The 21,447-nt window shown below is 41.7% G+C and overlaps 1 protein-coding gene across 2 annotated transcripts in view; it reads right to left on the bottom strand.

Moving 5' to 3' along the window:
* Positions 1-1,577: 1,577 nt before the first annotated feature.
* The window catches only part of NSMCE2 (NSE2 (MMS21) homolog, SMC5-SMC6 complex SUMO ligase), a 127,918-nt gene continuing 108,048 nt past the window's right edge, over positions 1,578-21,447 (bottom strand). The window contains exons 6-8 of one of the 2 annotated variants that reach the window (XM_082755032.1): positions 5,752-5,855; positions 5,326-5,432; positions 1,578-2,527 (exon numbers count right to left, since the gene is read on the bottom strand). In XM_082755032.1, coding sequence (XP_082611158.1) covers positions 2,413-2,527; positions 5,326-5,432; positions 5,752-5,855 — 326 coding nt within the window. In that variant the 3' untranslated portion in view covers positions 1,578-2,412. The remainder of the gene's footprint in view (positions 2,528-5,325; positions 5,433-5,751; positions 5,856-21,447) is intronic. The other variant, XM_082755031.1, reaches the window with a different exon arrangement.

Raw genomic sequence — 21,447 nt, 5'->3', positions numbered from 1 at the left:
AAAGCTAAGCAAAGAAGCACTCCCAAAAATCAGTCCATTCCTCCCAGCTGAAGGCTGGGAAGGATTTCAGAATTTATAGGCTCTCTGATTCACTAACGCTGCCCAGCTCAGGCTAGCAAAGAAGGAAAGGAAGATCCTGTATTTTGCCGTCACCATGCCAGCAGCTTGTAGGTACAAATTAATCTGGGTATAATCTAGCATTTATAATGTTATGTATTATTTGAAGGTATATTTAAACATCCCAACACCTACATGAACTAAATTTGAGGTGCGATGCTGCAGCCATGGAAGTTGTAGACGCATCTTTGCCTCTGAAAACTTGGGAGCCTGATTACCAGTAAGGATGGAATTAGATCCACGAGGACAACATGCACGGACCTCTATCAGAAACTGCAAACTGTGGAGCCACCGTAGGTTTCACACAGGTTTCTCTTTCTGAGAAAAAGCTACCAACAGCTTAGGACATCCCTCCACCACCACCACCACAACCACCACTTTTGTTTTGTTATGTTTTGGTTTTTACTTTTTTTATTCCAATACTACAGTTAACATCCTCCCTTGTGGTATTTAATGGTATCACTTTCCTGAAACTCAGCAACCCACCTTCTGAAAAGCCTGAGACCCGAGATGTCTGAAAAGGGACCTGACTTTCACACATAAGCAGACAAACAAGTACACACTGCTCAAGTCTCCCTCCCGGCCTTTCTCAAACATTTCAGCTGGGCTTCCAGACAGAAGTACTCGTGATCACTACTGAGTTTTGAAAAGATAGACCTTTGGGGTTAAACCACATTATGAAAATTATCCAGCTAATTCCCATGAAGTGTTTTGAACACAAAAGCTCAGTGCAAATAATAATGGCCCAGTTCCCTTTTTTAGCTATGAAATCAGCTTGCAGATTAATATTCTTCAATTACAAAATAATAATTTCATCTTGAAGTGGTTTGCACTCGAAGTGCAATTGGGGTTAATAACGGTCTAATAAAGGAAAGCTGTTAGCAAACAGCGGCCCAGAATGAAAAGCTTAGCATTTTGGTAACGTGGTTGCATTTTATATTAAATGTCAGGTTGTAAGTTCAGAAAAATGACCTGGGAAAACAACATCTAACCCATCAAGGATCCCAAAGCTCAAAGAGCTCTGTATTTTCAGTTTCACACATGCCAAGATATTGTAGTGATTGGGCAAAGGGGAGTGGCTTTAAACTAAAAGAGGGTAGGTTGAGATTGAGATATAAGGCAGAAATTCTTCACTGTGAGGGTGGTGAGGCCCTGGCACAGGCTGCCCAGAGAAGCTGTGGATGCCCCATCCCTGGAGGTGTCCAAGGCCAGGCTGGATGGGGCTTTGGGCAACCTGGGCTGGTGGGAGGTGTCCCTGCCCAGGGCAGGGGGTTGAAACCAGACGGGCTTTAAGGTCCCTTCCAACCCAACCCACTCTGTGATTCTGTACGTGCCACCTGACCACCAACCAAGGCAGCTCTTTTTACCTGTGGCTATTTCTGCTGCATATACCTAGCATCTTATCTGCTAGTCTGCAGATCAATTTCAAGAGCAAATACCGAGTGTCACAAAGCTTAAATCTTTTATTGAATTTGTACCTAAATGCATGGATATAATATTTGGTTATCTGTTTTTAAATTCAAGTCATATGGTTACAATATATTCGTATTGTCTACAAATTAGTTACTGGAACACATCTGTAAATAATTGGAGTCTCCTAACATACAGTGTTACTGCAAAGCTCCCTGGGAATTCCACACGCACACACAAAATCTGAAATAAGAGCTTCTGCATTTCAAAAGAGAAGCATAATTTAGTGCAGAGTGTTCAATAATTGTAAGAACAAGGCCAAGATCCCCAAAGGTGAGCGGTAAATTTGTGTGGCCATACACAAGGTACAGACTTGTAGCACTTCATGGAAATTAAGCTCCTCTGAAGTGTCTTGAGGTTTGTATCAAAACAGGGAAGCACTCCCAAGCAGGGCATATAGCTTGGGTAAACTGTGGTCAGTGCCCAACTCTGAGTGTTCCCAGCACTTACAGAGACAGTAACAGAGCTACTTGAAACACTGAGCGAAGCAATCACTGTTAAATGCTGGCAGAATCTGCACCTCTAACAGGCTGAAAAAATTAACACGCTGACAAGGAAGGTTACATGACTGAAACCACATTTTATTTATCAAATATAAGATCTTTGAATTTCAGAAAGGGGAGAAAACAACGAGCTACACTGGAATCCCTCATATTTGGCAGTTTAAGAAAGCACTTCCAGTTACAGCTGAGACCTTCAACTTTGCCTATAAATGAAACCCTTTAAATAACAATCAGTTACACAACCTGCTTACAATCAGCAGCTTATCTCACAAGATCTCTAATAACAAATTTTCTTTGTGGCAGCAACATATCCAGCTGACTTCTACAGCGTTGACCAGCTTTGTTTATTCTGACTGTCAATCGCTCTTTTAAGTGCTTCGTCTTGCACTAGATCTGATTCTTTTACATCATCATGGCTACAGCCAATTTTAGGGCAGCTGTCAAAAAGAAAAGAGAGACTCGGGTAAATGAGAAGAATTGTATTAGTCAGATACAGGCTTTTAAACGATATCTGCTGTTTTATTGTATTTATCTGGGATTCACTCTCTCTATCAGCAGCTCGTTACCTCTTTTCCGCTTCACCAGTTCTCTGTTGGGAAAAATAAATCCGTTTATCTACAGCGGAGGGAATCAACAGCTGAAGGAAGGAAGAGGGGAGAGGTGGAGCCTCTCACCTGGGGATCGCTCTCTTGCTCCCTGTACACAAACTGCCCGCATTAGTAAGGGTACTAACACTGCACAGAAACCTTGCTGTGCTGCTTTCTCCCTTTGAAGCCCTCTCTAAGCTGCAGGTAACTACTTCTTGCCCTATTAACCTGCAGTGGAGCAGTATAATCTTCGCTGATAGATAAATAGGGAAATTAATTTCTAGGGAAATAGATAGAAGAGAAGGAGACTTGCAGGGGCTGACTGATGAATCAGGGAAACATCAAGTCGGTGTGAAAATTTGCCAGTCCTTTTATGAACTGAGAAAGCACAGAAAGGAGAGACAGGGTCAAATGAACAGCCTCTAAATGAAGATCAAATACAAAATGGCTTACAACTACTTGAGACAGCCATAGAAAGATACTACTGTTGAAAAATATTCAGGGAGCAGAGGTCATTTTCCTTTGGCAGTGGCCTAAACATTCACAGACCGTGCCAGTGGTCAGAAACCATACTTTTTCTGATTTTTTTCCCCTATTAGGAATAATCTTTATCTCGGGTGCTGAACTTATTTACATTCAGTACTCACAGCTTTTATTCCAGACGTGCCCACAGCTTACTATGTTTGTCATGAGTAAGCCACTTAATTGCTCTGTGCCTCAGTTTTCCCATTTATCACCTTATTAGAGCAATAACTTCACAGATTAATGAATAACAAGTCCGAAGAAAAGCTTCCAAGGTTTGCTGTAAACACAAAGTGTTAGCGTGTCCTTCCACGCAGTGGAAAATTGTGAGCAAACCAGATGCATCAGAACGGCCTCAAGAATACGAAACGTCTGCCAGCACAAAAGCTGGTGGCTGTGCCTGTGCCAGCTGGAGAGCTGCTGCTCAGCCAGGGGACTGCCAAACACACCGAAAAGTAGCAGCACGACCAGGGTGGTGAGCTCGAATGAGGAACTCCTTGCATGCACTAGCCTGGCTTCCCACCACGGCAGGCTATGGTTTTTTAAAGACTGCATTTTCTCAAGAAACGTTAAAATTAGAGCAAGTCAGTGAGATTGGGCAGGGAAAAGCAGGAAATCTTTCTTATTTTAGTTACAGTGAGGTCTGGTTAATGCTGGGCTTTGGCTTTTCTACCATGCTGGAGTAACTACTGTAACAAAGGGAAGGTTGCAAGCTCAAAACCCAAGATTAAGAACTGCCAGGATTCAGACTGCTCAAATCAGTGCAGTTTGGGTATAACGTAGCTTTAAAGCTGGGCATTTTACAGCTTTGATGGAGATTTTTACTCTTCATTTTCATGGTAGTAGAGAGCAGATCTTTTCCTGATGGATTTAACACCACAGAGAAATGTTTAGATATGGACATCCTAAATTCAGCTCCATATTCCAGAAGGTATTTTGTGTAGTGCTTCGGGGCTGTTGAGCACCTGCTTCCGAGCCTGACCCCGTCCTCCACAACTCTCACTTTGTCCTCTCCAGCCTGGGAGCTGTTTCCCAACTCCCCTTCCTCAGAGAGCCATCCCCATGGGTGCCTGATCTAGTAGCAGCGCTTTCCTGTAGCCAGGAAGAAGTGTGGAATAAGAAGTCCTGCTCCACCTTTGTACCCATGTGGAGGAGCGTGTGGAGTAACAGAAATGCCAGAGCTACAGATGGAGGAAGTCAGCTGACTGCAGCATTATCTCTGGAGAAATCAGGTTGATAGTCTCTATACAGACCTTCCTGAGCAAATTGTGTTTATTAAGAAGATCACAACTTGGAAGTTACCGTGAGGTCATTAACCCCCAAAACATCAAGCTCTAGCAATTTTGGTGTAAAAACAAATGTGAAGTTAATAACGACAGTTCATGATGACATAGCATGTCCACTCCATGTGCTCTAAAAAGTGTTTGAGACCTTTTTTTTCTCTTTTACATTTAGGTGTTGGGGTTCTTTTTGGAAAATCAAAACAATTCTAATTTTAAACTTTTCAAGGAGAATTTCTGGTTTAATAATTTAACTTTTACATGTTTTCATTCAACAAAATATGTCCTATGTGGAAAGTGGCAAGCTGCTTTAGTGCTATAAAGTCAGAATTATCTCACTGCACTGCAGTAAGAAGTACTCAATCCCATCTGATCATTCTTAAACTCTATACTACCTAGGAGACTGACTTTTATTATTTCTTATTTCTAATTGTATTGGAATATAACTGCAAAAGAGAGTGCACAGCGGAGACGTTTATTTTTTCATTAACCCTAAGGCTTGCTAAATAAGCAGCGGAAATAAAATGAGCAACTGGATTTTATGAAGCTTCTCTTTGTTGTTCACAGCTATATAAAATCTCTTTTATTCTGCTGTGCAGGTACCGTGAGTAGCTGTAACTTCCCTACACACTTCCTGAATATTTCCTTGCACATTGTTTTCATTAAAAAAAAAAAAAAAGGTCCTTCATGCGTACAGTACTAATGAGGAGACTGTGACTTGGGCAGACACTGAAGTATTACTTCCTGCAGCCTTGCCAATCCAAATACATTTCCTAGAACAAGTGGAGTAAAATTCCACTTACACAGCAAAGCAAATAGCTTTTCCACACATTCTTGTTAGCTTACCGGACTTTTTTCTTTTGCTGCTTTCGAGTCTGGATAATTTTTAGAATGGCATCTTGCTCATAGGAATGCCCACAGACTTTGTTTCGAACCGGCTTCTTCATTTCCATCTGTAATCAATAAGGTTTTATTTAGAGGAGCTGATAATGCCCATGAAAGTGCTTCTTATGAAATGTATGCGAAACAGCAGGAAGTCTGTTTACCACTCATACATTGCATTACACTGAGATTACAGGGTCAGGTCCCACACGGTGAACTGCATTGCTACCTGTAAGGTGTTTTCTTCCAAGCAGCATTGCTCCTTTCTGATAATGCTTGTAATTTTTACTGCCTGGTTTTTCACAAGTATTACAGATTTGTAATGAACAATCCAAGGAAGACTACGAAATAGCTATTTCACAATCTGTTATAGTAGCAGTGATAGCATACCTGTGTAATGGGACAAATGAAGTTCACCTGACTCTGAGTCACAGCTATATCTTCATCGATTTGTTCAATGGCATCATTATCATTATTATCTGATTTAAGGCGAACTATAATAGGAAACAAGACAATTTTCATTTAATATTTAATATAGATAGTCAATACTTTAAAAAAAAGCAAATAAAGTCCAGCATATGCCAAGCATTATCTCACAGCGATATCTAATATAGCACAACATATTTCTGCATCCACTCCCTATAATGCAAAAAATACCGTGCAAAAAATACCGTCTATGGTAGAAAATGTAGATTTTTTAATGGCAGCCTTTTTTTTTTTTTTGGTAGCTATTTATAGCCAATGTTAGAATGGAGAGCTGGGAAAGAAAGCAAGATGGCCTAAATATATATGTAAAGACTCTGGTTTCCCCTTTTCAAGTTCACCAAAGACCAGTAGCCTGCAGATGAGTACCCAAAATCTGATAAAAGATGAGGTGAAGCTTTTGCAGATTTGGCAGTCCTGCCCTCAAGATCAGTTGTGTTTGAATGTCATAGATGGGCTCACTATACAGCTTGGATACACAGTATATGCTCTAAGAGGAATTTGTGCTATTTATCATAATACATCATTTGTAAAGTGACGGCTCTGTATTTTAAGACTATAATTAGTGAAAAACAAAAGCTAGGGATGTGCTATTTGAGATAGACAACAGGAACGTTATTGGAGTAACCTTAAGGAGGTTACCAAAACGAAATACCGTCGTCTCCCAGAGCACACCTGATGGCTCGGGGCCAGGGAAGGAAGGGAAGACAGGCAGGAGGAAATCCACCTTGAGCCAGAGATGCTGCAGGTCCCTGCCTCTGCCAGAACAGCAAGGCAAGGTGTAACTCTGCATACCCACGGGCATGCCAGCCTGGGGTTTCATGCAGAAACTAATTAATCAGAGTCAAAACGGAGACACCAGAACAGCTAAGGAGGGTGCCTTGTTGCTAAGTGTAGCCTTAATAAATGTCTACACGTTGTTTCATCTTTTCCTAACTTCGTCCTGTTATTGTGAATCTAGGCTTTCAGTGGAGCGCATTTGTTTATCTTGCAGTGTTATCTGGGAATACAAATGAAGTTAACACCTGCCCTGCATTTCCATTCCTTTGGGGGAACTCTGCAGTGTTTCTGCAGCAGTGCCCCGGGGCGTATTTCTCAAGGTGTCCCAAGCTGAACGGGACATTTTTCTCTCTAGCTGCACAAGCCAGTTTGCAAAGCAAGAACACAGAGTTCAGAGAGGACGAAATCATTCAATGGCCTGAGTTTGCTTTGCCTGCCTATGAGGCAGAAAGAAACACAAGCCAACACCAAGGGTTTAAAGTCATTTTAGGATTTTGCCTTCTACAAAGTCCCAACCTTGGCTCCCTTTGCTATCAGCCCATCTCTGCATCCCTGGTATTCGGTCCTCCACATCTGTTAAGGACCAGTGTTTCCTAACTTAGGGTCAGTCCCGCGTGCCTGTACAATGCCATCACCTTCCGGATGACAACAGAAGACATCACCCTTGGAGCAAGCAGAGTCTCTCACACCTAGCCTGGACGGAGCAAGAACATCTCTGGTTGAGGGACTCTTGGCATGGGGACTGCAGCCATCACTTCACCACAGCACCTCTCGCTGTGCCAGTTTTCTTCCTTTGTGTGTTTTTCTTCTTCCTTAAGAGAGCTTGCCCTTCCCTCCATCCCATACCAAGAGTTTCTCAAGCACTCAGGAAAGTTTCTGACCCTGGTTCCTGCAAATACTTATGCAGGCAAGCACCAAGGGTATTCTTCTTTCTGTTAGCAAGCCTTCACTCAATCAGTAGGGTGCAGATGCAAGGGGAGGAGAGGCTCAAATATCAGATGTCAGTAATAATTGTACGGCTTTCATCTCCAAGAATATTAACGTACCTTTATCTGATACTGACCCCCTAACAGAAGTAAGTATTTGCAAATCCGAAGGAAAAAGTGGGCAAAAGTTACCTATAAATACTGAAACTGCAATAGTATAGACAGCAGAAAAAGACTTGCATCAGTTACCAGTTTTCTATTATTTTTAGACCGCTCATATATATGGGTTATTCTATCATAAACACATAGTATTTTAAAGAAAATACAACTTTTTTCCTTTTTTTTTTTTTTTTTTTTTTTTTTTTTAAGGAAGCTTTTGAAATACAAGGCAATGGGTAAAATCCCATTTAAACAGTAAGGCCAAAGAATATTCCCAACATTGGTAGGAGCAAGTTTCTGCACGGGCCGGTTTATGTAAATACCACACTGATTTTCTTCCTCTGAGTAATGCCAGCCAAGAACCTGAGATTCAGAATTCCCTTAAATTCATGTATCTGCAAATTTTGACGTACTGCAGCTCCAGCCCTTCCTGCTGAAAACATCTGGAAGCATCCATTTCAGTGTGCTGTACTTTGTGTCACCTCATGAACTTGGCACGTACCCTCAGTGTGGCTGCACATTGTGGCAGCCCATCAAGTTAGAATCCAGAAGTGCTAGCAAGATGGAGCACACATGCGATTGATCACAAAGGATGATGATTTTTTATTTTTTAATCAATAATATTTAGATGCCAAAGAAGCTGGGTAAGGTTTTAAGATGTGGGGCTTGTGGTTTTACTTTTAATCTAAGCATTCCAAGTCAGGCACGTAAGTGGCCTCTTCTGGAGGAGCGTTCACCTTGTGCAGCACCTTTTGACTTTGCTGAGGAGTTACCCCTTCACTCATCACTTCTGCATGCATTTACTTAGGTACTAACACAAGAATTTAGAGACTGGTGAAGCATGCAAGTCTGAAAATGTTAGCTCAAGCTCGGGCGCCGGTGCTTGACTTTCCCTTGAACATCTCAGATCTCGAAATTATGTGGGATAAGCCATAGCCTGGGTTTACCTCTCTCTTACTGGCTTTGGAGGTGATTTAGATGCCTCACATTTAGTGGCTGAAATAAGGTAAGTTGAGACCCATTCCTGGTAGGGGGGATACATTAATCCTCATGGATTCAGACTCTCCTCTTGCTGCAAGCTCATCTTAAGCACTTCACATTGGGACTTCATTTGCAGTGATGTCTACCAGAGTAGGGCCCTGGTTTCGAGGGCCCTGTTTTCATCACAGCACAAATGAATAATTACTTGAAATATTTCCTTTTCATAAGCAGCTAATATTTTTAATAATAAATACATAAGTCTGGGATGATGCAAGTGATACCTCAAACATGTCAATAGCAAATTAGCATAAATCAGATAAAACACCCACAGATTTGTTGTTATTGCTTGATGTTCTAGATTACAGAAGGAGAGAGGAAAATAACTTTTTCAATTACAGTAAAATTTGCAGAGATGACACAAAAGAACAGACATACATACATCCCAAACCGGTCAGTAGGATGTTCTAAACCATAGATCGACGCCTGTAAACTCACATCAGAAGATGTTTTTTTAAGGGAATTTTACCAAATGAAATGTAGAAAAGTTTCTAAGTATGACTTCTCTATAGAAAGAAGAAACAGGAACACCAAATCATGCATATTTCAGCTAAGTCAGGTTACATTTTTCTAAAACTGGCTTTTTCTTGCAAATTAAAACCAGATGCAGAATACACTAAGTTATTGTTCCTGAAATTCAGATGTTGCCTTAAGCAACAGAAGTACATACGTCTATTTTGGTACTCTAACGCATGACACTTTGAGAGACTTAAGAGTTTCTAGTTTTCTATCCCAGCCAACTGAAATCTGTTACGAGCGTGTTAACACATTTTCTATCTGGCTATCTCAGCAATGCTGTTTACAGGTAATTAGTGCCCACTGTTGTAATAAAACTGCATTCTCATAGAGGCAGCTATTTTTGGTAACACATCATAATGAATTTTGCAACTGCCAACTGTTTTTGACTTATTCAATTTTAATTAAAAGCGGGTTGTACTTTATATCTCAATCACTTTCATCTCTTGATAAAAAAGTGACTAATGTGCCTTAGCTCAGTTTTTTACCAAGTCTGCCGAGAGGCTGCGAACTTTTAAGCCAACTTTTTAAAAAAGGAGAAAACCATAGCGCAGAGATATTACCTGCCATGTTGTGGATTATATTAAGCATGGATAGTACACATATTAAAAAATAATAACAGAGGAAAGCTCCTCTTTGTCGTCATTTCCACTTTTATGACAGACGGACTGCTGTCTGCTCGCTGCTTCCAGAGCTATAACAACGTCTTCTACCCGATTCCTGTTCCTCTAAGGCGGAGAAGTTTGCTGTAACCTGGCCATGAGTAAGTACATGTTGCAATGTGAACTTAATTGATTTCTTTCCTTTTGTGCTGCACCACTCTGCCTTCTCACCTGCCATCAGCCTGACGCTAATCCCGGAAATCAAAGCATAACGTTAAGCATGCAGGATTGAGGCTTTGTAAGACTGAGCCAGCAGACAGACATGGTCTTGGCTCCCAAGAGGGTCTATTGTACTGCTGACTCTATAGAAATAACAGCAACTCACCCAGGCTGGGAAAAATCCTATCTCTGAGAGCTCCAAGCAAAACAGGAACGTTGTGAGGGCAAGTCAAATGCCAAGTGCTCCTGCCAGCAGGACAAAGCAAATAACGAGAGGGGGGGAGCTGAAGGGCATCGCATCCAAGAGTTAGATACATGAGTGAAAGGGGCAGTGACTGGGCCTGGGCCGCTTCTAGCACAAGGTGAGAAAGGGACAAGGACAAGTCAGAAGGAGGGAACGAGCCCCATTGCTGTTTTACACAAAACACGCTGCTGAGACTACCGGGGCAATGCTGAGGAGCAAGGGCAGCGCTCCTGTCGGTGTCCTGAATTTGGATCAGCCTTCGAGCCTGAGAACCAGAGCAGAGCAGCTGTGTGGTGTCCTGCCTCCCAGACAGATCCACAGTAAACTCTGCAAGAGGAATGAAAGAGAAGGGGAAGCACAGAGCAATAAATTCCCGATAAACTTTCCCAGTCTCTAGTTATTCATGCCCAAGGACTTCCTGAGTCAGAGGTAATAGCTTTGTACTTAATAGCCCCTGGAGTTTTCCTGCAATGAATTTCTCTAAACTTGGAAAGGGGAATTTAGGACTGGACTTTTCAGCTTGATTAGAGACAGTTATCTTTGCTAGAAAGGTTAGCAACAGTTTAATTTTCCTTGAAACTTACCGCAGAGGCTGCAGGTTACAGTTTAATTTGATTTTTAAAAGGGAAAATAAGGTGTGCAAGCTACAGCTGCAGTCAAAAAGTTCAAAGGCTTTCTGCTTTTGCTAGAGGCGAACGATAGTTTAATTTGCCAACCAAGCCAAACTAGGCTTTGCATTAAAGTACATTACAATTTGATTACTTGCTGGTGTTGCAATACACAAGTTGATCTAAGGAAGGTGGCCTCTAACATGTTGCTCCAGCTTGCAATAGCAAATTTACTTGCTCTTGTCCAGGCCAAGCAATTTGCTGTTAATCTACTGACAAGTCCTTCACATATGCCCCATTTTACACGTAATTTTGTAAGGAGTATATAGAGGTGGACTTGGTCCACCCAAAATAAAATGACAGTCCTGTGATTATAAGCCATTCCGATTTTCCTGGAGTATGAAGAGTAATTTAGATGAGCAAATTAGCAAATTGTGAGTTTCTTTACATAATAAGAGTGAGGAAGGAAAGGACAGTATCCTGCACAAAGCAACTGTCCTCTATAAACTCCTTTTCAATGCCATCAAATTCACAGCTCATGTGTATTTTACCTTACGTTGTCCCACTAAGCTGTAGGTCTTTCAAAATACACTTTTCCTAATGGAAATACTGTTCCCATTTTATCCTTTCACTACAGGGTAGAGCTGGCTGATGTCGGTTTTCCAGAATGACCTTATAACGAAGATAGACTATGAATTGATGGACGTGTTTTGGGACACTCAGTTACAGAGCTGGGAGCAAAGGAGACATAACAAGACTTGAAGTTAGAGAAAAATTACTGTCTAATCCATTAATGAATAAAATGTGACTACAAAACCCATGTAGGAAAAAAAAAAAAAAAAAAAAAGGCAAAAAAAAACTCCAGAGAATTGTCCCATGAAACCTTCAACTCATGCACTATTCAGAGCGAGAGGCAAGACATTGTCTTTGCCTTGAGATCTTGGGAAATTTGGCTTGCATGCAGCGGGAGCTGTGTCCCTAGGAATGTGAACAGAAAGTGTACCTTTGATTGTAAACCATGCAACTGGAACAGTTTGGTCGGAAAACAGAGAGAGGAAGCTTTCTTGCTTACTTTGTTATTGCATACAAACATGAGAAATCCGCACTTCAAAGTCCGTGGATGACATTTCAAACAGCAGTTTCCTCATCCCTACAGTCTGGACTAGATCTGAAGAAGCTCCTGGGGGAGATGAAGCTTACCTAAAAAGATGTCATGGAGGCTCATCAGTAAGCTCAGAGGAGTCACTATTTCTGGAAAATCTAAGAAGGCCATACTCTCCCATCTTAACTATCATCACCCACAGTGACGTGCAAACTTAATAAGCAAGTTAAACACCAAAGGCTTGCTGAAAATAAACCCAACCGATAAACAGATTACTTAAACAACCAGGAAACTCTAGGTCTACATGAAAGGGTGCCAGGCATATGACTGCTGAGCAAAAGTATTAGGGATGCCACAATAAGAGCAAAGAAAGACAAAAACTGGAATATCTTAGAGGAAAAAAGATACACAGGCATAAGCTACTAAATTACAAAGATGTGAAAAGTACATACAGATTACTTGGGTCTTCTCCTACTCTTTGGAATAAAAAAGGCTTAACAATCATGGCTTCATACAGTATACAGGCAATTTCCATGCTTCAAGAGCATCATTTGGTATATCGGAGATTAGAAGGAGAATAACACACATGAAAAATGAAGAAGAAATTCACCCCACACACATGAAACAAAAAGTTGCAAAAGCAACAACCAGAAAAAAAAAAAAAAAAAAAGCAAAAAAAAAAAGCCCTACCATTTCATTAGAAGATGAACCACTTTCCATTACTAACATTGTGGTCAGAATCTGGAATGTCACTGATGCAATGCTAACCATCAAATGACATGAACATGTAGGGCTTGCCTACACAGGGAAGCTGTTGCAAAATAAGCGAGGGTGTGAATTCAGAATGCATTAGCTACTTGGCATTCACTCGCTGTGTGGACGCTCTCGCTCTGCACTAGGAGTGCCTCTTGGCTGTTTAGCCTAATCCACTTCCACAGTGGACTCAAGAAAGGCACTGTTGATGCTGGACAGGAGTGCTGAGAGGACAGCTGTCGGGTATTAACAGCACCTTGGAGTCACATCCATTTATACATGAGTCCCTAGCAGGCCTCGGATGGTCTGTTCTGAAAATTTAATTCACATGCTCTCTGAACAATCCATGCCAAATTATCCCCATATTAGCCCATGAGCAGACACCATACCTACGATGTCTCTGACCAACAAGTATTGTCATGTATCTTGTAACCTGTATGATCGAAGATGGCTGTGAGCCTTTTAGGACGTCATTTGTGCATTCCCATAGACATTCACTTCAGAAAAGCTGAACTGGTGACGTATTTTGATGTGAAACATGCTTCTGCTAGAAGACATTCCTGTGACAGAAATGCTCCATGGTACCTGAGGGGCAGAAAGCAAAGAGAGCTGTGGTTCTTCCCTGACTAGCCCTGCTGGAAAACATCTTCAAAAAGTCACCAAAATAATGCCACAGGACCCAGTGTCAGGAGAGCTGTGCACATAGTTTGTGTGTTGGGGCATCGGTAAGAATATGTATGAGGTACAGGGCAAGAAGGCACGAAGCTATAACCCCTAAACACAACCGTGGTGATTTTGTGATGGCACCAACCATCTTTCATGGGAACAAACAGGTGCATGGTATCGCTCGTGAATACAGACGTGAGCTCGCAAGAAAGGAAAAGTGAAACTGAAGAAGTGCTGGGGTCAAAATATTCTTTTTCCTATCCCCCAAAGCCCAATGTCAAGACATTTAAAAGAAACTGTTAGGCGAGATATTTCATTTCAGAATGAATATGAATGAATGGTTAGAGCAACATTCGCAATTCTGCTATTAGTAATGCATCTCAGTCCTTCGGAGTGCTTTCAAGAACTCTTAACCACTTCAGAAATGAAATTATTTCGGTTAGAAATACACAGCGCCGAGCGATTACAGTTGAAGCACCATACATTTCCACACAGCTCGCTGGCGTTACACGATTAAGATGTATAGAGAAAGAGGCTGTGCTGACGTCCCAAGCTTTTTCTATAGAAATGAATTTCCGCTGTATTTCACACATCACCATGAGAACTCAGTTTGCACTGCCTGAACTACCTCTGCTGAAACACCCCTGGGGTGGCCCAGGAGGTTTGGCTGCCCACGTATTGTGGCCATTCCTCCAGCGCCGTCCTGGGCCTCGTGCCCGCTGCAGCCATGGCCCTGGGTGCTCACCAGGACCTGCTCGGGGCCATGCCTTCCCCCAGGTTACTACGGCTGTGAGTAGTTTCCACATGCATTCTTAGCAAATGTCTCAGCTCCATGCTAAAAGCACAAAATATAATCCAGAAACCAGTATCTTCTAGTAATTGCACAATATCTGGTTGTTTACTCTGAGAAAACTATCACTTGTACTGAAGAACATGTGCTCGATTTCTGGTAAGCCATATTCACATAATCGTGCTCTTTTGCTAAAATACATGGGAAAATGAAAAAAAAAATAACACCACACAACACTTAACATCATATCGAAACAAGTTAAGAAACAAAGCTCACAGCTATGTTGTTTTTTTTCTTTTTAAGAGGAACTTACGGATCTGCCATTGCTCAATCACAAAACTGCAAGGTTTTCATTTAGGTTAAGGCAGAGACATATTGCACGTGTGTGTACAAAGACATTCTGCATAAACCACGCTGTGCACACTGAACAGATCTTCACTATAATAATCCTCAGTAAACTGTTCCCTGAAAGAAATTAGAAAATGTTGCCAATCCCAATTTATATAGCATCCTTCAAAACAATGTCATGGGGGCTTGTGCAGCTAAACATAACGCTATCAGCAGTTAGGAACAGCTGAACAGTTACTTTTCTCAACCTGTGATTTAAGATTAGGCTTCTTGAATGGCAGTCAGTAGAAAAAATGTAACGCTAAAGACCAGAGCTATAAATATTTATGGATTATAACTGCAGCAACCTGGTAGCTTCTGATGGTAATTAGTAGTTAGCTTTAAAAACTGATCAATATTTATTTAAAACCTCTTTCTGCAGATTCTTATTTGCCAGGAGTGTAGCTGGAAGAGCACATCATCATTAATGCTACATGCATCCAAAAAGCATTACCATTGTATAGGTGTCATTTATACAGCAACACACGCGCTTCAGACTTCACCTTGACATTTTTGCATGGTGCAAAAACAGGATAATGTGGAAATGGCTGTGCTTTATGGAGAGTGGGCAGACTGTGCTGGGCTTAACTAAGGTCAAGCATGAGGTCTTTTAAGCCCTCAAGGTTCCTCCATGTCAGCATTTTCCTCTCCTGATCAAGGCAGTGAAATGGGACAAAGAAAGGACTTCAACACCCTCAGCATAAACGCACAGCAGCAGTAATATGAACAGCTAAGCAGGACAGACACAGCACGGGAAGACACAGCTACGTTGAATTGATGGGACAGCAGTGGCAGTGTCACTTGCACTTCATAGTAATGGCAACGTGAGCACACAGCTAAACCACGTGGCAGTCCTCATCTTTCTAACAAAGCTCACCTCTTCAATGTTTTATTTATTACCAGGATGGAGTAACATCGCTGTTGTCCTCTTAATGAACTATTAGCTTCCCTTGCAGCTTTTTGGCTGGCACATCAGCTCTAGCAGGAACACACTCAATCCCTTTGCGTGTGCTAAGATCAGGATTTGGTCTCTTGAAATAAATGCGCTGCTTAAGGAAAAAACAAAAACAAAAAGCAAAAACAAAAAAAAAAGAATGCAACGAAGCTACCCTGTTTCAAAACTCTGAAGATAAGACATGATCGGTGCTCATTTTACATCAGAAATCAAGCACAGCCCTGCAGGCCAGAGTTAAGTTTAGGTCAGAGTTACTGAGACTCTCTAGTTCATAGAGGCAGTTCAAATTCCTCCTTTTCTACAAGTTTAGCTATAGCTAGTAAACCTGTGTGGGAATTCGGTTCAGCGTCGGGGAGGAGTGGAAAATTTTTAAGGACAGATTCAGTATTTCCCTTATTCTAGGTTTTTATTTGCAGATGCCAGCACTGACAGCCATTTTCCAGGATCAAATACTGCCTTGGTGTGGCTTGCATGCTAACAGTAGAACAAGTAACACGATTTAGGAAATCTTTCATTAGATTATGAAGCTGAAATAGCCTTTCCGTACAGACCACAATGGGATGATATCCTTTAAAAAAAGCAACAGAAAACACTAGTCACAGGCAAAAGACACAGCTAAGCTCCCCGTGACGAAACACACTCAGCCTTAACCAAAAACTGCCACAGCCATGGACTTCCTAGAAGTGGCCTGCCGGTTTTCTCACTGCGAGGCTGATCGTGATTCAGCATCCTATTTTGTAGAAATGAGAACACACAAAGTCTCAGAAGGGCAATCCAGAGGGCTCATCCTCGGAACAACAACTAATTCCAGCAGGAGGGTAGAGGGCAATGCAGGGAACAGCAGTGAGTCGCGTGCCCATTCTGTCACCATCGGAAATGATCACTCCCGAACTTTCAGCTGCTTGGGGTGCCGTCCACCCATGGGTGACAAACGTGGCAGGGAAGAGTCACTGTGTTAGTGACACCCACAGGTATGCGGACAGGGCAGTCGTTCAGCAGTCAGCCCTGCTCCCTGGGAAGTGACAGTCTTTGCAATCACGCATTCCTGGGTTACTACATTTGGCCTCTGGCTTGTACAGCGCAGGGCTTGAAACGAGGAGCTCGATTATCACTGACAGGGCTGATCTGGAATTTCAGGAATGGGTTGTAGTGGGTCCGGGGAAGCAAACAGCATTTATGAAGCGAAGAAGCACTCTATACCTTTGCCAACAGAGAATGTTATATTGCGCAGAGATGTCGCAAGAGCATGCACGCAGTGTGGGAAAAGTGCAAACAGAGTCGGTGCAGTAGGAACTACAGGGGTGATGACATTATTTAGCAAGGGGGGCAGGAAGGCAGAAGGAGTTCCACACCAGTCAGCACCTGAAAATATGCTTCAGCAAATTGCTAAACAACTCAATTATAAGCAGCAAAAGAATAACGAGGCAGTAAGAGGCAGTCAATACTTTTTTTTTTCCAGATCAGATCCTGCCAAACTCATCTAACCTGCCTCTCTGATAGATTAACTGTCCTTGGTGGACAAGAGAAATCAGCTAACATATATATTCTCGTTTTAAATACGGCTTTTGATGTTCTCCAGATGACATTCTCCCAAGCAAACTAAAGGAATTAGTATATCTCTTCACCCAGATCCAAAACTGACAGAACAATTAAGCTTTCTTCTGATTACAGGTTCTTTTCTTCTAAAACATATCGCTGGTGTAGCAATGCCTAAAAACCACAATAGAGATCAAACGAGACTGTACAAGACAATATACGCGTTCATGAAAAGACAATTTCTTGCATTGTGGAGCTACGGTCTAAATAATCAGGACAGACAAGGAAAGTATCTTACCAGCACTGTCAGAGATGGGAAACTGAGGCAGAAAAAGATTAAGGGCTGGATTTTCACATGAGCTCAGCACATTTGCTGCTGAGCTCGCTTGAAATTCTCTCCGTAATCAACAGCATGGAAATCACTAGATATTGAGCTCCTTTGAAAATCAAACTTCAATATGAAAATTTGGCCCAAAGGTCTTTTGAAAATCTACATCAAGAGGCTTACCCAAGGTCACCCAGGAAGTCGGTAGCAGGGCTGGGAACCGCGCTTACATCTTCTGACTCCCACTCTGGTGCATAACTAATGTCTCTCTGCCTTCTGTTTTAATTAGCTACGGGGAGATCTCAAACCAGAGGAGGCTTTTAAAATGAAAGGAAAGAAAACCCTCACAAATGCAGTCAGTTTCCTCCCAGAAGTAGCAGCCCAATGGACTTCCAGCAACCCGCATGCAGTAGGGATTTCAAACTTCTTTTAACAGGCTTCTGTTTCCCTTCAGGAAGATAAACTTTATGCTGTTTACTTCTCACAGATAAAGGGATTCATTGGAGAACTGTTCATTTTTTTCTATAATAATATTTTCCTTCTACATGTACTATGCCTCTGACCCATACAAATACTTTTGCAGTGACGAGGATAGAAAAAGGAAGCCTGCAGAGTGCAAAGGCTCCTAAGGATTAGTAGACAACCTCTGGGGCAAGGAGTGGAGACTTATGCGATTGCTTATTATTACTACATTTTTCCCTAGGTAGAGAGAGTTGTTTGAAGTGGTTTCCTTGCTAATGCAGTGGCAGAGCAAACTATTTACTTTGCATGTATATGTGGTTGCTTCAGTACCTCTCCTGCTGGTCCTGTGGAACACCTAAGATGCACTGTTTGCAGCAGTTCACAAGCTCCTGCTGGAACATCCAAATTCCCAACATTTTCCCTGGCTCTGGCAGCATCCGCAGGCCTGCAGACTCCCTAAGCATCTTCCCTGAGAAGTCTTTTGTCAGAGAGCTACTGCAGCCATCTCAAGAACAGGAAAATATAGAAAAATTTATCAATCAAGGAAAACAAATGAAATGTGGAGTAGGTGTCCGTAGCAACTTCTTTTAGACTAACACACTTTGCTGAAACCTAGATATGGCATTATGTTTTTCAAAGACAAAATAATTGGTTAGCGTTTCTGTTCGCATTTTTTACCCTCAAAGACTTTAGCCTACTTTCCTGTAAAAGACGACGCCGGTTGACATGTCAGAAGAGCTCTTCAAAAAGTCATTTCCTCAGCTCTCTGACCCTGCTATGCTGTTTATGATCAGAGGAGACTTCTGATTTCACTTTGTGGTACTCTGGGTACCTCACTGTTAAGATACAATGAGAATTTTACCCAATGTTCCCAGACAGAAAGCTACACGTTGGCTAGAAATGGAAATTCTTGCTTATGCTGATGGCTAGAGTTTCCATAAAAGAGGAGCTGCTAGTTTCATTATTCCCTAGGTTTCTGTCAAAAGGGGGAAAAATGGCTTGCTTCTTCCTTCCAACTTTCAGTCTTCTTGTACCTCTTTAGCGCTATTTTCAAACCTGCTGCCTACTTCGGGGTACGTTCCTTTTGGGCTCAGAACGTTCCCTTCCTTCTCTGTCAAATGCACCTCCCACTTTTCTCCTTGATTTTTACTGCCGCAAAATGTGTCCAGCTGCCAAGCTGTTGAAGTTTAAAAACAGCTTTGTCTAGAAAAGCCAAGAAACACTTCGCTAAAGACAAAACATAATAGGTGTGTGAAGCTAACAGATGGTGGAGCGATAGAGATGGTGTCCAAGCAGCATGCTTGTTTCTACAGATTAGCTGTGCGCACAGTTTGTACTTGCAGAGCATTTTAAGATTCCTTTCAATCAGCAAAGCTATATTATTAGCTTTAGTTTAGCACTAGCTCAGGGATTGCTGCTGTTTCGACACTGGGGGCACCAAGGGAAAGCCACGGCGCTCCCGTCCTTCTGGAGAGCGTTTGTCATGGAAGGGATGGGGCACAGACACACGAAGTAAAGGGACACTTAGTGGGAACCAAGCGACGATGACAATCAAGGCAGCCAGCTCTGCCCAAGCAGAAGGGAAGTGGGTGATTTTTATCCGTAAATCACACAGTGCTCCGGCAGGTGTGGCGGCTCTCCCAAGGTCCCCAAGGGTAGTGCATGCTCACGGCCCGCTCCTGCAGGAGTCCTATCTGGCAAGCTCTTCTTTTATATCTTATCTGCCTCTGCTCTCACTCCACACCCTCCTTTTCTTTAACAGCTTTCTCATTGTCTCGTCTCACTTATCTTGGATTGCAAGCATTTTGGGGCAGAGAACACATCTTTATATAGCGAAGAGGCAGTGCTTTTATGACACTACATAATTAATAACAATTTGTTCAGTATGTAAAGCGAAGCTTCTCAGATAAGCTTTAACAACCAGTTGCCTAGAAGAGGGGATCTCTTCAGTAAATGGAAAACATTACTGGAAATCTTGGGTTAACCTTCAAGTATATGCCTAAAACAACCCATGACCACTATTAAATGCTCAGGTTGCACATGGCCTGGAATGCTGATTGAGCAGACTTCTGTGGCATCATCCAACACTTTTGCAAGCTGATGAATCTGAATAATTAAGTTTTTCCTCATTACAGGTCTCCGAAGCACACTAATCAGCCCTCCACAACAGCTGAGTTCATTCTGGAGGCAAGAAAACATCTTTGACTAATTGGGTGTTTTGATCACCTGGATTTGGTAAACTCGGGCTGCATTTGGGGTATCTGCATTGATCATAAACAATATCACATGCTGCCATACAGACTGTGCGTTCTGCTATCTGCACACTGACATGGCAATGGATCCTACAACGTACATTATATAAATGTACTTTTCATTTTTGACAAGTCTGAATTTTTAAGGACCTTACAAAATGTTTTCTCCTCTCTCAAATCACAAAAGGAGTGTGTGTTTGTTTTCACTACATAGGAAATTTTACTGTATATTATGATCCTGATCATGAAATAAGGTCCACGAGGCCAGTTTTGTTGACTGTGTTCAATAGAGATCTTGTTGTCCCAAAGTTCACTGAAGGATGGAAATCCTGGTTTGCATGTGCTGCTGTCATGGCAAATGTCCTGAGAAGAATTGTATCTACTTTGTTGATCGCACAAAATTTAGAATTTAAGGAACACTTATACAAAGCACACCTATGCATGAAAAATCAAATACCACAAATATCAAATAATGCAAAATGCTTTTGAAGATGCAGGGGAATTTTACTTGGAGAACGTAATTAGAATCCTTCAGGTAAGCATGCTCACACTGATCTAAAACCCTGAAAAAGGAACAGAAATCAGGCAGTGTTTAGTGTTTAACACACTAAAACTGGTATAAACCAGTAGCATTAGCACCACCCCGCTGCACTCCCGCTTTAATCCTGCAGACTTGTCTGGCATAGGTAGCCACAGGCACCTTTTCTAGCATGCAGCATCACAAAGATTTGGTTATTGGATACTTGAACATTTAAAGTGGGTTGAGCATTATAATGTAAAGATGAGTTTCTAACTGAAATCTTAGCAGTACAACGTCGCACATTCCTTCCAAAAGGAAATTAACTAACTGGAGGGAATGCACAGCTCTAACGCTGTATGTAAAGCTGTTTGAGATAGAGCACTTAACAAATACTAGCAACTTATATTCAAATATGACTTGAAATGATGAAAACTTCCTTATCAGAGGCTAGCATCAGATTTAATCCGTTGAGCAATACTTGTGATTATTACACAAATAGATGGGTGGAAATGCGCAGAGTTATTAACATTTTAGAAATTAGGAAACCTTATAATCAAAATATTATTTTACAAATTGATTTAAATACTGAAGAGGAATATGTTCAGGCAGGTCTGATATTTCAGACATCTTACTTCCCTTTGAAACTTTTTAAAAAAATAAAAGAAGAAGCAAAAGAAGACGACAGACATGTCAATGGCTGAATGGGTGGGTGGGTCTTCTGTGAGATGAATCATACTTTTCATTCAGTTTTATGAAAGTCTTG

The sequence above is a fragment of the Aythya marila genome (genome assembly GCF_965140915.1).
Source record: "Aythya marila genome assembly, chromosome: 2".
NCBI lineage: Eukaryota > Metazoa > Chordata > Aves > Anseriformes > Anatidae > Aythya > Aythya marila.
This window is presented reverse-complemented; position numbering and strand designations above follow the sequence as displayed.